The 14,975-nt window shown below is 37.2% G+C and overlaps 1 protein-coding gene across 1 annotated transcript in view; it reads left to right on the top strand.

Moving 5' to 3' along the window:
- The window catches only part of PLD1 (phospholipase D1, phosphatidylcholine-specific), a 159,075-nt gene that overhangs the window by 68,202 nt on the left and 75,898 nt on the right, over window positions 1-14,975 (top strand). The window contains exons 12-14 of the mRNA XM_011940988.1: window positions 2,945-3,026; window positions 10,670-10,780; window positions 14,458-14,658. Of these exons, the coding sequence (XP_011796378.1) occupies window positions 2,945-3,026; window positions 10,670-10,780; window positions 14,458-14,658 (394 nt within the window). The remainder of the gene's footprint in view (window positions 1-2,944; window positions 3,027-10,669; window positions 10,781-14,457; window positions 14,659-14,975) is intronic.

The raw sequence follows: 14,975 nt of genomic DNA, 5'->3' as shown, positions 1-14,975 counted from the left end.
TTAATATAATTAAATGCTTCTAGGCCCTATAGTGATTCCCTATCTTTCACTCTTTTTTTTTTTTTTTTTGAGACAGGGTCTTCTTCTGTTGCCCAGGTTGAAGTGCATTGACATGATGATGGCTCACTGCAGCTTCAACCTTCTAGGTTCAAGCAATCCTCCTACCTCAGCCCCCCAAGTAGCTGGAACTACAGACATAAACCACCATGCCTGGCTAATTTTTTAAATTTTTTCATAGAGACAGGGTCTTACTATGTTTCCCAGGCTGGTCTCAAACTCCTGGGCTTACGCAATCCTCCCATTTTAGAGCCCATCCTTTCAATCATTTTTTGTCATGTTTTTTAGCCTTGCTAGAAATTCACAAATTTTATCGATATTTCAAAGAGTCAACATCTAGTTTCATTGAATTCTCTCTGTGTTTTTTCAGTTTTATGTTTCATCAAGTTCCGCTCTTATATTTATTTTTCCCTCATCTTCTTGCTTTGGGTTTAATATCTTCTTTTTCTGTCTTTTAAAACTGGAAAGTCTGATCAATAATTTTTAATTTTTTGTTTTTCTCATGTAAGCATTTAAAGTAATTAAATCTTCTAAGTGGTACACTTAGAGGTATGTTTTAACATCTCTGAAATCAGGAAGCATCTTACGCTCTTATAGTTACAGTTGTCATGATTTTTTCTTTCTTAGTGGTACATGCAGTAATGATGCATCCTACAATCACTGGTGTCCTAGATTCAATTAAATGTAATATTTTTTTTTTTTTTGAGACGGAGTCTCGCTCTGTTGCCCAGGCTGGAGCGCAGTGGCTGGATCTCAGCTCACTGCAAACTCCGCCTCCCAGGTTCCCGCCATTCTCCTGCCTCAGCCTCCCGAGTAGCTGGGATTACAGGTGCCCGCCACCTCGCCCGGCTAGTTTTTTTTGTATTTTTTAGTAGAGACGGGGTTTCACTGTGTTAGCCAGGATGGTCTCGATCTCCTGACCTCGTGATCCGCCCGTCTTGGCCTCCCAAAGTGCTGGGATTACAGGCCTGAGCCACCGCGCCCGGCCTACAAATGTAATATTAAACAATAACTTTGTTTACAAGTGAGTAAAGACCCTTACATAATAATGCTTGGTAAGTTATAGCTGCTTTCTTCTTGCTATGCAGCCATGGTTTATACTTTGTTTATAGCATTATATAACAAAATCTTTTTTTCTTTTTATGTGTTATCCTCAAAATTTAGGGCTCCTTGAGAGCTATCTTAAGATTCTTCAAAGTATCTAGTGGAATGCTCAGCATACAAGGGTACACACGTTTGTGGATTAAATGAAATAAATGATGATAAAGGCTTAATTGCAGAGTATAACATTAAAAGTCTCCCCCAAACTGAAGCTCTTTGAGCCCATATTTAATGTATACATCAAAAAATTGCAATTGTGTATATGTTGTTGGATATCTCTCATTTTTGGTGAACTAGCAGTGGACAGCAATGCATTTTACTATTTTAAAGCAGATTTCTTTTTAATGCTTCTTTGATCTTTTCTGATCAATTGCTGTGCTTTGTTTGTTTGCTTGTTTGGACATAGATTACTTTTGAGTTTGTTTCCTACTCTAAATTAAATATGCAAGTACTTACACTGTCCAAACTCTCCATTTGTCTGTTTACTTTTTTATTTTACCCAATAACGTTTCCTTTAGAACCTTTATCTCTGGGTTTTTATTTTCTTTAACTGAATGAAATAGAGCATAACATTGATTTCTTTTAATCTCTTTACCTCCTTGAAGCACTGTTGATTTCACTTGCTTAGAGGACTCCCTGGGAGGGCAATACTCCAGTGCAGAATTCCATAAGACTTTTATCCTGACATAGTCTACCCCTGCTTCCTCAGGTCTAGCAGTTCGGTGAAGAAAGGAATATTTTCTGCTGCTTCTTTTTTCTAACAACAGGGAAGTTACAGCATGTACATATTTAACTCAGAAACTAACTTCAGAACCCAGCCCCAGGGGAAAAATGACTCTATTGTACTCTTAGCTGCCTTGTGAAGCTTAGCTTACCTTAGCCGCCTTATGCCTTACAGAAGGAGAAGAGCCTAGGAAAAATTTCATATATCAGCCGACCTTCCTTCTCCCCTGTCCAGAAAGGCCAAGATTCCCTCAGACGCTGCTTCTTTGTGTATAGGAAGTCAGTGTGTCTGTGTATCCATTAGAATGCTTTTAGTTTGGGGTAACATAATGTTCAACTAAAGAGGGCTTAAACACTGAGGATTTATTTTTCACATTTAATGTTAATCTAAAGTTGGGTAATTCTGAGGTTGGCAGAGTGGTCTAGTGATTCTGGGGTTATGGTCTTCCCCTTAGAATTTCAATATTGCTGCACCTCTGTAAGCATCATACTCCCATACGACATCCATCCTAAAGCTGGAAGTGTGGGCAGGCTTTCTCTGAGAGAGGGAGAGAGAACGAAAGAGAGGGACAGGGAGAGAGAGAGAGTGTGTGTGTTTGTGTGCGTGTTTCAGGGAGGAAAAACTTTCCCCTTAAGCCCCTGTGTACCTCCTCATATATCTCATTGTTCAGGATTGTGTTGCGTTGTGCTCTAGCTGCACAGGAGTCTGGGAAAGCAAGTATCTAGAATATTCAGAGTCTGTGGTGGGAGAGAGGCTCTGACAGCAGGGAAGAAGTTGGAGATTGTGGGCGGGCAACCAACAGTATCTGCCTGTGTGCATAGCTGTGCATGTGGGTATGAGAGACAGAGAGAGAGAGAGAGAAACTAAGATTGATGTTTTGTATGGCTAAAGGCTATTTTTCCCATATGAAGTTGTACCTAGACTCATAGTAAAGCTTTGGATTACCTACCACAATGGAAGATGATAATGGCACTTGGGCTGAAATTGCCTTTGCTTCCTATGACAAAATCAGAACTTTGTATTTTGTTTTAGTTACTTGAAATCTTGGTTTCATTATTTCAGGCTGAGTCCAGAAATCTTCCTGAAACGCCCGGTGGTTGAGGGAAATCGTTGGAGGTTGGACTGCATTCTTAAACGAAAAGCAGTATGTACTTTCCCAGAAAATGCTGATATAATTTTTTAACTGTCTATTGTCTCTGAAATGCTTTGCTTTTCAAAGCCTTTCACATGTATAACTTTTCACTTTAGAGTTTGACGAAAAGTAGGATAACTAATGTTTTTCAGTTCATTTGGTTCTATTTTTTTCCTATTGCTTTTGAGTGCATAAATATTTTAGACTAATTCACAGCATGGATTATGTTAGCATCTCTAATTTTTATTTTTGAATCAGTTATGGGCAGTTAATTTTATAGGCAAAAAAGTTATAATAAAATTTCATCATTGAATAATAAATGATTAAATGGAGCATAACATTTAATTGTATTCATTATTTTGTCATTTAAGCAAAAGAAAAACTCATCTGGAGAATGGTTTCAGCTAGATGGGGCTAACATGGTGTAGAATAATATTAAAGGGGGAGGAATAGTCACAGTTGGTAGTGTTTTTGCTCTAGTTTTGGTAAAGTTCATGGTAATAACGGGAACTCTTTCCTGTGGAGTTGACCCTGTACAGTCTGGGTGAACATTGAGTGTGTATAAAAAATAAATAACTGAAGCAGTCTAGGCTCATTAGTGACTGCATTGGTATTTCTAGTGATTTTTTAATGTAATAGGCCCTCAACAAAATTAAATCAGTTTAAATTAAAAATAGATCTGGATTTATTATTTAGCATGTCCAAATTAGGAAGTGCTAACTTTTTGCTATTATCAGAAACTGTCTTAACCTTTTTTTTTTTTTGAGATGGAGTTTTGTTTTTGTTGCCTAGGCTGGAGTGAAATGGTGTGGTCTCGGCTCACTGCAACCTCCACCTCCCGGCTTTAAGCAATTCTCCTGCCTCAGCCTCCCAGGTAGCTGGGATGACAAGTGCCTGCCACCACACCTGGCTTTTTTTTTTTTTTTTTTTTTTTGCATTTTATTATTTTTAGTAGAGACGGGGTTTCACCATGTTGGCCAGGCTGATCTTGAACTCCTGATCTCAGGTGATCTGCCCACCTCGGCTTCCCAAAGTGCTGGGATTACAGGTGTGAGCTGCTGCTCCTGGCCAACCTTTTTTTATTCTATCATTAAACATGCTAGCAGAACATGTAGAGCCTAAATAATTGAGGTTAGCATTTTTCTGTTTCTCATACCCTTCACTCATTTCTTCTTTCCTATCCTCTACATTCCACTTTTTCTTTCCCCATTCACTTTCCCCTTTTCTCTCTGTATCTTTTCCCCATGCATTTACTTGAGTATTTCTGGGGATATCCACAAATACAGTCAGACCTCTCTGCTAATATTGAAAGCAAAAGAAATTAATAATATTTATTTGAAACACATTCTGCCAAACAACATCATTTTGATGGATAGTCTAGTTTGTTTCATCAATAGAATTCCAGTTACAAAATTGGACATTTTGATTCTGAAAACATTATTCACATATTTATTAAATAATTCATCATACAGTTACTGACTCCTATGAGCCGGCTTCTATGGTAATCACTAAGAATGCCACCATGAATTGGATTTGAGCCTTGACAGTGGAGAACTTGCTGAGGGACTCATGTCTTGAGCTCAGTCCTAGCCTTACCAGACTACTTTCTACCTATTGAATGGGCAGTAACTTTCTCTATGTTTCTCTCAATTAAATGGCATCTTTACCATTTTCCCTCAAGATTCTATTTTAGTACATTTTTCCAGCCTTGCCTAGCAATGTGTACTAATACTAGTAAGTTTTTTGCTTATAATATGTAATCAACACTTCACTGTTTTAGGTTTCCATCAATATGTATTTATTGGATGTTTTCTATGTGCAGGTCATTTGGCTAATCATATGAGGATGTACATAAATAAAAGCTATTGTTCTTAAGTTGAGGGAGCTTATAGAATCTACAGAAGTGTCAGTTGCATACAGAAAAAAAATGCCTCGATTTTATGGCAAGAGGGAAAGCATTGGGCTTTCCCAATGGAAAAGGTCCAGTTGGGGAGCCCCTCACAACATGAAGGATGTGGGGGCATTTAGGATGGACAAACATTTTTAAAAGGGAAAGAAGAACTTTCTGGGTGTAGTAAATGTAAACAGCAGTGCCAAAGACTTTGTCAGGCACAGCAGGGTGGTTAATCCCATCTGAGTGTTAGCATAGCCAGATGGGGGATTAAGCTGGAACTGCTGGTTGCAGCTAGGATGCAGAGGCTTTGTGAGCCAAGCTAGTGGTTTGACTTTATGGGAGACAGGGGAGGCAGTACTGTGCGGGACAGGGCAGTGTGGGGAAGCAGGAGTGGTCTGATCGAAATGATGTGTCAGACCCCGTCTCTACTAAAAATACAAAAAATTAGCCGGGTGTGGTGGTGGGCGCCTGTAATCCCAGCTACTCGGGAGGCTGAGGCAGAAGAATGGTGTGAACCTGGGAGGCGGAGCTTGCAGTGAGCCGAGATCACGCCACTGCACTCCAGCTTGGGCAACAGAGCAAGACTCTGTCTCAAAAATAATAAATAAATAAATAAATAAACAAACAAATAAGATGTGTTGGGAAGGGGATTCTGATAGTGGAAGAAAGTGGGAAGAACTCTGATTCAGAAAGCTAAAGTTTAGATCACTTAAAGGTACAGTGTCTACAGGACATCTAAGTTAACTTGAGAAAGCTATTAAATGCCTTGGCAGGGCTCTGGAGGAAGATCCTGCAGGCCTGGCTTCCGCCTCTTGTTTGCTGGCATGCGCTTGTTTATTGCCCTCAGCATACCTGTTTGGTTACCTTTTCTGTCTCTAGCGTGACTTCTCTTTACTTTTATGGCCCATGAACCCTGGTGAGGTCCCTTGCGAACATCATGGCCAAATAAACGTTATTGCCTGATAACAGTGCTTCCTTTCCAGTTCATCCACTTCTTGGAGCTTGTAATTTTTAAATTGTGGGTAATGATATTTTAAATTTCTAAAGAAATAGTAACACAATTAAAGATTGATTTCTTGGTGGTACATTTAGCAGAGTTGCTCTTCCTTAATCTCCTTCCACCATATTATTACTTTTTACTCATATTTTCTGAGTGTTAAATTTTTTACCACTCAGATCATTCCAAATTGACATTTTATATGCACATAAATACGGCTTCACATAAATAATTTAGTTTCTGAAAGCCACACACTAGCTTTGCAAAGTATGAGGTTGAAGCATAATGTTTGTTTTTTGCATTAACAGGTCCCAGAGGTCCACAAGGTTTATTAAAATGAATGTCTTATTTTCTTCTATCTGATTGTGCAGATTTTCTGAGAGGAATTTAGAAACTGTCTCTGCCTCATAGCCAACCTCTGGCAAACATCTCTTATAATGGCTATTTCTTAAGAAAAAATACAATATTTTATTTATCTGGTTAATAACCAAGTTGAACTTTTCCTATTTCTTTGGCCTTCTGATCTGCAATGCCATCACTCAAAATAAAAGCCAATCTTGAGAGGCAGACTGTTCACAACTCAAAGAAATCAGCATCTCAGGGCTTTCCACAGTTCTGCACTTGCTATACTAAGAGGTGAGATAAGCTGCATCACAGTTATGGCAACCAAATCCCCCCACGCAGTTTTGTGTATCTCAACCTTAGAAACTTGTGATATTTCCTATGAAACTTAGACTAATGGGAGAATTTGTCTTCAGGTTGATTTCTTTCTGTCTTGGATCACAAGGCACAATGTAGAGTTGCAGTCAGTGATCAATAAAAGGGAAAGTTGTCCAGGACTGAGAAATGACAGGAATAATCACATCTCTACACAGATTCTTATCACATCTCTACACAGAGTCTTATCAAAGTGGTGGGCTACAGTGGCTTGCAGGGAAGGTATCTTCAGCTTCAAGAATGTGCTTCAAACAAAATTGATGTGTCGGACCCCGTCTCTACTAAAAATACAAAATATTAGCCGGGTGTGATGGCGGGCACCTGTAATCCCAGCTACTCGAGAGGCTGAGGCAGAAGAATGGGGTGAACCCGGGCTGGGTTCTAAAGTTAGTTTCTGAGTTAAATATGTACATGCTGTAACTTCCCTGTTGTTAGAAAAAAGGCACATGAGCTTTTGTGCTCTTATATACCAATGTTGCCTGCTTTTAAACGGTGAGGAAATGATTTCTTTATACCCTTTACTTTCCATTTTCTTAATATATTGTACCCCTTGGGGAAGTCCTTGGCAAGTGACAAAAACATTAGTGAGCATCCTGGTTAGGGAGTGGGGTGGGCTAAACTGTCTTCAGGCAGTGGACAGACTTGGCTGCATTTAGAAAATATTTTCACTATGCTACCTTGAGCAATCGGAGGAAAAGTTGGCTAAGAAACAAAGTCACTGATTTCCACTATAAAAATGTTCTTTTCATTGTCTTCCCATGTATTTTGAATATCTAAAGCGCCTAAAAATTTCTACTGTTCATAGTGTTATGTCTGCTCTACTTGACAAAAAACTAATTAGAAAAGAGGACAGAACTTTCACCTTTTAAAATTCATGTTTTATGAAATTTATTCTCTGGAAACGTTGGGTCAGCTGAGTTCACCAGAGATAAGAAACACTGCATTGCATAGGCAACTCCAGGCCATCTGTTTTTCTACTTCTCCTATTAATCATTTCTGTCCCTTTCTCTAAGCAAAAAATGATTTCCCCAAGGGTATTAAAAGGCACTAGGCACTAAAGTATGGGATGTTTCGAAAGTATATTTTTTAAATTGCAGAATTGACATCATCAGGTTTTTCTTTCCTTTGGCTTTCATTCTGCAGAAATATTTCTCACATTTTGTATAAGCCTGCACTATAACAACCTGGAAAATACCTTCATCCCCAAGAAATGATTCATTCTCCTTTGCCCTTTATGGCTAGAGTTTATAACAGTCAATACCTTGACCACTAGAAGAAGAATGCATTGTTTTATTATCACAGGAATCTTGTCACTAATTAAATGTTTACTGTGGCTATAGGTGTAGGTAAATAATTATAAACCACATAAAAATGAACTTTCTATATTTGGTTACTTCCTTTTTAGTCATTTGTCTTTAAGCTAAAAAGACAAGTCTCTACCCTATTTCCTTTAGAATTATTTCAATGAGAAAAGACATAGTATAGAAGAAAATGTCAGGTATTAATAAATGGAGAGTAGTAATATAATCCATTAGTGCTAATATCTCTATTATTTCAAAAATCCATTAGTTATGCAGGTAAGTGGAAAACTGTAGGATTCAGGCCAAGTTCCTAATTTGCAACTACTATTCTTCATGAGTAATAATGTCTTAAGCCTAAGAAACAGAATTTCATCTGCTTAAAATAAATGGATCATGATGAAAAATGTCAGGTGTAATGTTCTACAATTTAGGTTGAACTTTTGGGTTTTACTCTTTGTATTATACCTTTTAGTGAGAGGCTTTTTTTTGTAACCATTATTCAGTGCTGAATTCTAAAATATTCAAATACCAAAAATAGACCTGAACAGGAGAGGAAAAAAATAAAATAATCTTGTAATTTTCCTTTAGAGCCCTTCATCAGTGGTTCATTACAGAGCAGTCTCTGGCCAGACCATTAAAATTAATCTGTTCACCTTTTGCTACACTTTCACTCTTTGTTGAAATATGTATCTATATTCTTGATTGTAATAGTACTTGCATAATTATAATACGTAACTAGCAAGTGCTAAAAGCCAGCTGTTAACCAGAGAAATAGAATGATACATATATATTCTTTTTGATCCTGCTTTTTTTAGAGCAAAAATGAGTCTTCTCCTAGTACTCAAATCTTGTTCACGCACACCGGAATGTAAATCTAGTGTGCACCTCAGAAATACATATACCGTTAAGATATTACTAACACCATGAAAGACAGAGTGTTAGTATTTTGAAGTGATGTATTATTATAAGGAATTTAGGGTTCAAAACATGCTTTTTAGTACTGGCAGAACAATATTATGGAAATGTTTATGTGTTTGGTTTGCTCTTAAGATGTTATATCCTGTGATCTAGAACCTAAAAATATTAACTCCTATGTTATATCAGATTGTATAGCATTGCAAAAGTTTTTAGTTCTTGTAAAGTAGGTGCGTTCAACCCAGTAAGATATCGTAAAGATTTTTATTCAAATTTCCCTTATAAACAATGACTAATCACCATGGAGTATTACTTTAAACTGTAACAAAATTATTTTTTTCATCATGGTTTATTAGATACACCTGCATCTGTAATATTCTAGAAAGTATTATGGAAAAGTTATTACCTTAATTCTCTAGGATATTAAATGCCAGGTGTCATTTAGATACATAATCTAGTATGTATGCAAAATGTTTCAGAATGCTTTCAGAGCTGCTGGGTACAAACATTGAAAATTGAAATGGTGCAAACTGTACAAAAATAAGGAGAATTCAAGACTAAAAAGTAAAAAAGGGATCCACAAGGTGGGGGTGAATAAGCCAATTTCCTGGAGGTAATACATTCTGAACTGTACATTGGAGGGGGATCCATGAGTGGGCAAGCAGCTAGCCTGGCCTGAAAGCCTGTCACCAACCAGAACTAGAATGGAAAATACCAGTGCTTTTCTATACTATTACCTATCGGACCTGATCTTTTGGTTTTTGTTTAAATGTTTTTTTCAGATGAGATGGGTAATGTGCAGACGTCCTAAGAAGATTTGAGTGTGGCACATCTCACACTTACGCGTGAACACACAATCATCACGCTCATGAACTACAAAAGAATTGGACATTGTCTTTTTAATGATTAATATTATTAAATAATTGTATTATTTGTATAACATGTTAGCATCTACAAGGCACTTTTGATTTAATTTGACTCAGTTAAATAGGCCACAGTGGCCTTGTCTATTTTCTTTTAGATCCAAGGTCTAAGGAAGGATGGATCAATTTAATTTGAGTGTCCATTTTATACTAAAGTTTTCAATGGTTTGGATCTTTAATCAATTATTGATTCTTTCTTGATATGACAAGTTGTAAGAATGGAAGGGAGATAGATTTTTATTTTTAATATTTGTGTCTCAATATACACACTTATGTGGCACTTCCTTGTATTGCCTTTTTTATTAAAATTTTATCTTATTTGTTTATAAAAGAAGTTAGAAAGTACAGTGCAGGCTGGGTGCGGTGGCTCATGCCTATAATCCCAGCACTTTGAGAGGCCGAGGCGGGTGGAGCACTTGAGGTCAGGAATTTGAGAACAGCCTGGCCAACATGGCGAAATCCCTTCTAGTAAAAATACAAAAATTAACTGGGTATGGTGGCACACGCCTGTAATCCCAGCTACTCAGCAGGCTGAGGCATGAGAATTGCTTGAACCTGGGAGTGGAGGTTGTGGTGAGCTGAGATTGCACCAATACTCCAGGCTGGGTGACAGAGTGAGACTCTGTCAGAAAGAAAGAATGAAAGAAAGAAAGAAAGAAAGAAAGAGAGAGAGAGAGAGAGAGAGAGAGAGAGAGAGAGAGAGAGAGAGAGAGAGAGAGAGAAAGAAGAGAAGAGAAGAGGAGGGGAGTGGAGGGGAGGGGAGGAAGAGAAAGAGAGAGAGAAAGAGAGACAGAGGGAGGTAGGGAGGGAGGGAGGAAGGAAGGAAGGACAGTGCAAAGGAAAAAGAAAATGAATTGTAACTTCCCTCCAGAGATACTCATTCCTCCATCTGTTTTCTCTTGTAACAGCAACAAGGGGTGAGGATCTTCATAATGCTCTACAAAGAGGTGGAACTCGCTCTTGGCATCAATAGTGAATACACCAAGAGGACATTGATGCGTCTACACCCCAACATAAAGGTATTCAGGTTCATCTTGATAACCAATGTTTCTTTATTATTCTATAGGATTTTTTCAGATGTGTTTTGTTCTGGGCAGTAATAATCTATAGAATTCCCAAATGTATATTTCATCAAATAGCATTGTGTTCTCAGATATAAAGCAAAATACTATACTTTCTTATCTTCCCTACATTGATGGGGGTAAGCAGACCTCATATTTCTGCTTCTCTGACTCTGATAATTGAAAGTGAGAGTTTAGACAAGAACATGCTTCCTGCAGTTGTTTTGATATTCATGAGCTCTATCAAGTTCTCACACTTCTCATTAAGTTTATCCCGGAATCTCTTAGATGTGATCTCCCTGTGACATCCCCTGATCATTGATAGCAGCAAAGAGCTCTCCTCTAGGATTTAAAATGTCTTAAAAAAATCAATGGCACCTAGTATAAAATACTAATAAAGTAAATAAACATGAAAAACAATTTGAAAAAGTTCTTTAATATTTTGCCAAATACCTAAAACCTATCAATAAATATAACCCAGTCATTGAGGTACATCAAGACATAATGAATTAATAAACCTCCAGCAGGCTTAAAATATGTAACAATTGTATGTTTCACTTGGTTAGAAAAAATGAAAGTGTTTTCTCCCAGAGAATGATTTATTAGGTTGCATAATTTATATATACTATTTATTCATTCACCAAATTTCTATCAAGTACCCACTAAAGATGTAATTTTGCAACACCAACAACTGTGAGGAAAGAGCTGTTAAAGGAGCAGAGATTTGTATGTTACTGAAGTTAAACTGGTGTAAACTCAAATTAGAAAGTTACAACTTTAGGATGTTACATTTAACTGCAAAGTAAATAGCAATCCAATATATCACTATTTAACAAAAAGAAATGAGAAAGGAATTTATACATGTCACTACAAAAAAATCAGCCAAACAAAACAGAAGACAGCAATGCAGGAAATGAGAGACAAAAAAGCTATAAGGCATGTAGAAAATAGTAGCAAAATTACAGAAGTATCTTACAGATAATTACTTTAAATGTAAATGGATTGACCCCTCTAATCTAAAAACAGAGACTGGTAGACTGGATTTTAAGAAAACATGATCCAACTATATGGTATCTACAAGAGACTCACTCTAGATGCAAAGACACAAATAGGTTGAAAATGAAAGAATGGAAAGGATATTTCACACACATAGTAAACAAAAAAGAGCAGGAGTGGCTAAACTAGTATCAGACAAAATAGACTTTAAATCAAAACATGATTGTAAGAGACGAAGAAGGACATTATATATTAATAAAAGGTTCAATACAGCAAGATATAAAAATTATGCACATTTATGTACCTAATAACAGATCATCAAAATACATGAAGCAAAAATGGACAGAATTGAAGGGAGAAAAACACAGTCTGTGGTAATAGTTGGAGACTTCAACATCTCACTCTCAGTAATGGTTAGAGCAACCAGACAGAAGATAAGTAAGAAAATAGAGGACTTGAACACACAGTAAACCAACTGGATCCAGTGGACATATAGAACATTCTATCCAACAACAGCAGGATACACATTCTTCTCAAGTGCACATGGGGCATTTTCCAGGATCATCTGATAGGCCCCAAAGTAAGTCCTAATAGATTTTAAAAGGTAGGTATACAAACATCTGTCTGACCACAACAAGATAATGTTAGAAATTAATAACAGAAGGACAACTAGAACATTCAGAAATTCGTAGAAATTAAATAACACACTGTTAAACAAGCAATGGATCAAAGAAAAAATCACAAGACAAAGAGAAAATACTTAGAGACAAATGAAACAACATACCAAAAGTACGGGACACAGAGAAAGCAGTGCAAAGGGGGAAATTTACAGCTATACTTGCAAAAAGAAGAAAGATCTCAAAACAACAACCTAACTTTACAGTTTAAGGAACTAGAAAAAGAAGAACAAACTAAACCTAAAACTACCAGAAGTAAGGAAATAAAGATTGGAGCATGAGAAATAAAACCAGAGGATAGAAAAATAATACAGAAAATCAATGAAACCAAGTTGGTTTTTTGAAGAGATAAAATCAACAAACCTTTAGCTTGATGGGCTAAGAAAAAAAAAGACTCAAGTTACTAAAATCAGAAATGAAAGTAGAGACATTACTACCAATTCTACAGAAATAAAAATGATTCTAAGGGATTACTGCAAGCAATTGCATACCAATACATTGGATAACTTAGAGGAGATGTACAAGTTCCTAGAAATACGAAACCTACCAAGACTAAATCATGAAGAAATAGAAAACCTTAATAGACCTTTAACTAGTAAGGAGATTGATCAGTAATTAAAAATCTCCCCCAGATGAAAAGCTAGGGACCTGATAGCTTCACTGGTGAATTCTACCAAACATTTAATGAGGAATTACCACCAATCTTTCTCAAGCTTTTTCAAAAATTGAGGAGGAGAGAAGACTCCCTAACTCATTACCCTGATACCACTGGATTGTACACTTAAAAATGGTTAAGATGGTAAATTTTATGTTATGTTTATTTTACTACAGTGTTTTAAAAAAGTGTTATTAAGAAAACAGTAAGGCCAGGTATGGTGGCTCATGCGTATAGTCCCAGCGCTTTGGGAAGCTGAGGTGGGAGGGTGGCTGGAGGCCAGGAGTTCAAAACCAGCATCGGCAACATAACAAGACACCCATATCTACAAAAAACAAAAAGATTAGCCAGGCATGGTGGTACACGCCTGTAGTCCCAGCTACTCAGGAGGCTGAGGCAGAAGGATCATTTGAGCTCAGGAGTTCAAGGCTGCAGTGAGCTATGATCACGCATCTACACTCCAGCCTCAGTGAGAGTGACAGTCTGGGAAAGAAAGAAAAAGAAGAGAGAGAGAGAGAGACAGGAAGGAAGGAAGGAAGGAAGGAAGGAAGGAAGGAAGGAAGGAAGGAAGGGAAGGAAGGGAGAGAAAGAAAGGAAAGAGTGAGAGACAGAAAGAAAGAAAAAGAGAAAGAGAAAGAAAGAAAAGAAAAAGAAGAAAGAGAAGGAAAGAAGGAAGGAAGGAAGGAAGGGAGGGAAGGGAAGGAAGGAAAGAAGAAAGCAGTTGCCAAAGCTTTTGTAATCTTTTTACCTTAAGGCAAATGAAAGTAAGAAGTCAGACTGGGATAATTTTGAAAGCAAGAGGTTACTAACTTCTCAAGGTACCTTTTAAATAAAGAGCTGCCAAAATATCTATATGCCTATATTCATATGCTTAGTATTTCAATTCAACAACTGACAAAATATCAATATAATGCATTACAAATATTTCCAGTGATAAATAGTAGTTAAATATTTTTAGCTTTTTTTTTTCAGTACTGAATTTAACTTAATCCTTACAGGGGGTAGGGGACCAGCTATCAAATTGAGCTGACTGTTTTCTAATGTATTGCCAGACCTCAAGCGAAGTGGCGGCTGCCCCAAAATATAGTATATGGACGTGGGAGCTTGAAAAGTAAATAGGAGAAGTAGGAGTCTTTTTTTTTTTTGGCTAAATGCTGAGAATAAAATGATTTTCTTTGGTGTATACGTTGTACAGTTTAGTATTTGAATTATAGAAAATGCTTTTCAGGGAGAATGCAGACCTATTTCATTATGACAGGAAGGACATTTTAAAAGCATATTATCAGTGGGGATTTTTCCCTCTCAAGGTGATGAGACATCCGGATCATGTGTCGTCCACCGTCTATTTGTGGGCTCACCATGAGAAGCTTGTCATCATTGACCAATCAGTGGCCTTTGTAGGAGGGATTGACTTGGCCTATGGAAGGTGGGATGACAATGAGCACAGACTCACAGACGTGGGCAGCGTGAAGCGGGTCACTTCAGGACCATCTCTGGGTTCCCTCCCAGTAAGTATATTTCACCTTTATGGAAATGTATAACACAAACGTAATTTGTATAAGTTTGTATTAATAGCATGACTGATTGATTCATTGAATAAGAGATGGTGTCTCCTTGGAGGGGAAAAGAACATTAAGTCAATCATGAGACAGACCTGGTTTCAAATACCAGCTTCCCCTCCTAGCTAGCTGTAACTTAGCATTGCTGAGTCTGTTCTTCTCTTGTAAGAAAAGAAAACAGATTCAGTGGAATTTTGGCTGTCCCATATTCAGCTTTGTTTTCCATTTAAATTAAGACTTATTTTTTATTCAGAAATAAGATTCAT

The sequence above is a fragment of the Colobus angolensis genome, unplaced genomic scaffold (assembly GCF_000951035.1).
Source record: "Colobus angolensis palliatus isolate OR3802 unplaced genomic scaffold, Cang.pa_1.0 Scaffold197, whole genome shotgun sequence".
Taxonomy (NCBI): Eukaryota; Metazoa; Chordata; class Mammalia; order Primates; family Cercopithecidae; genus Colobus; species Colobus angolensis.
The sequence above is the reverse complement of the archived record's forward strand: the minus strand, read 5'-3'. Positions and strand labels throughout refer to the sequence as shown.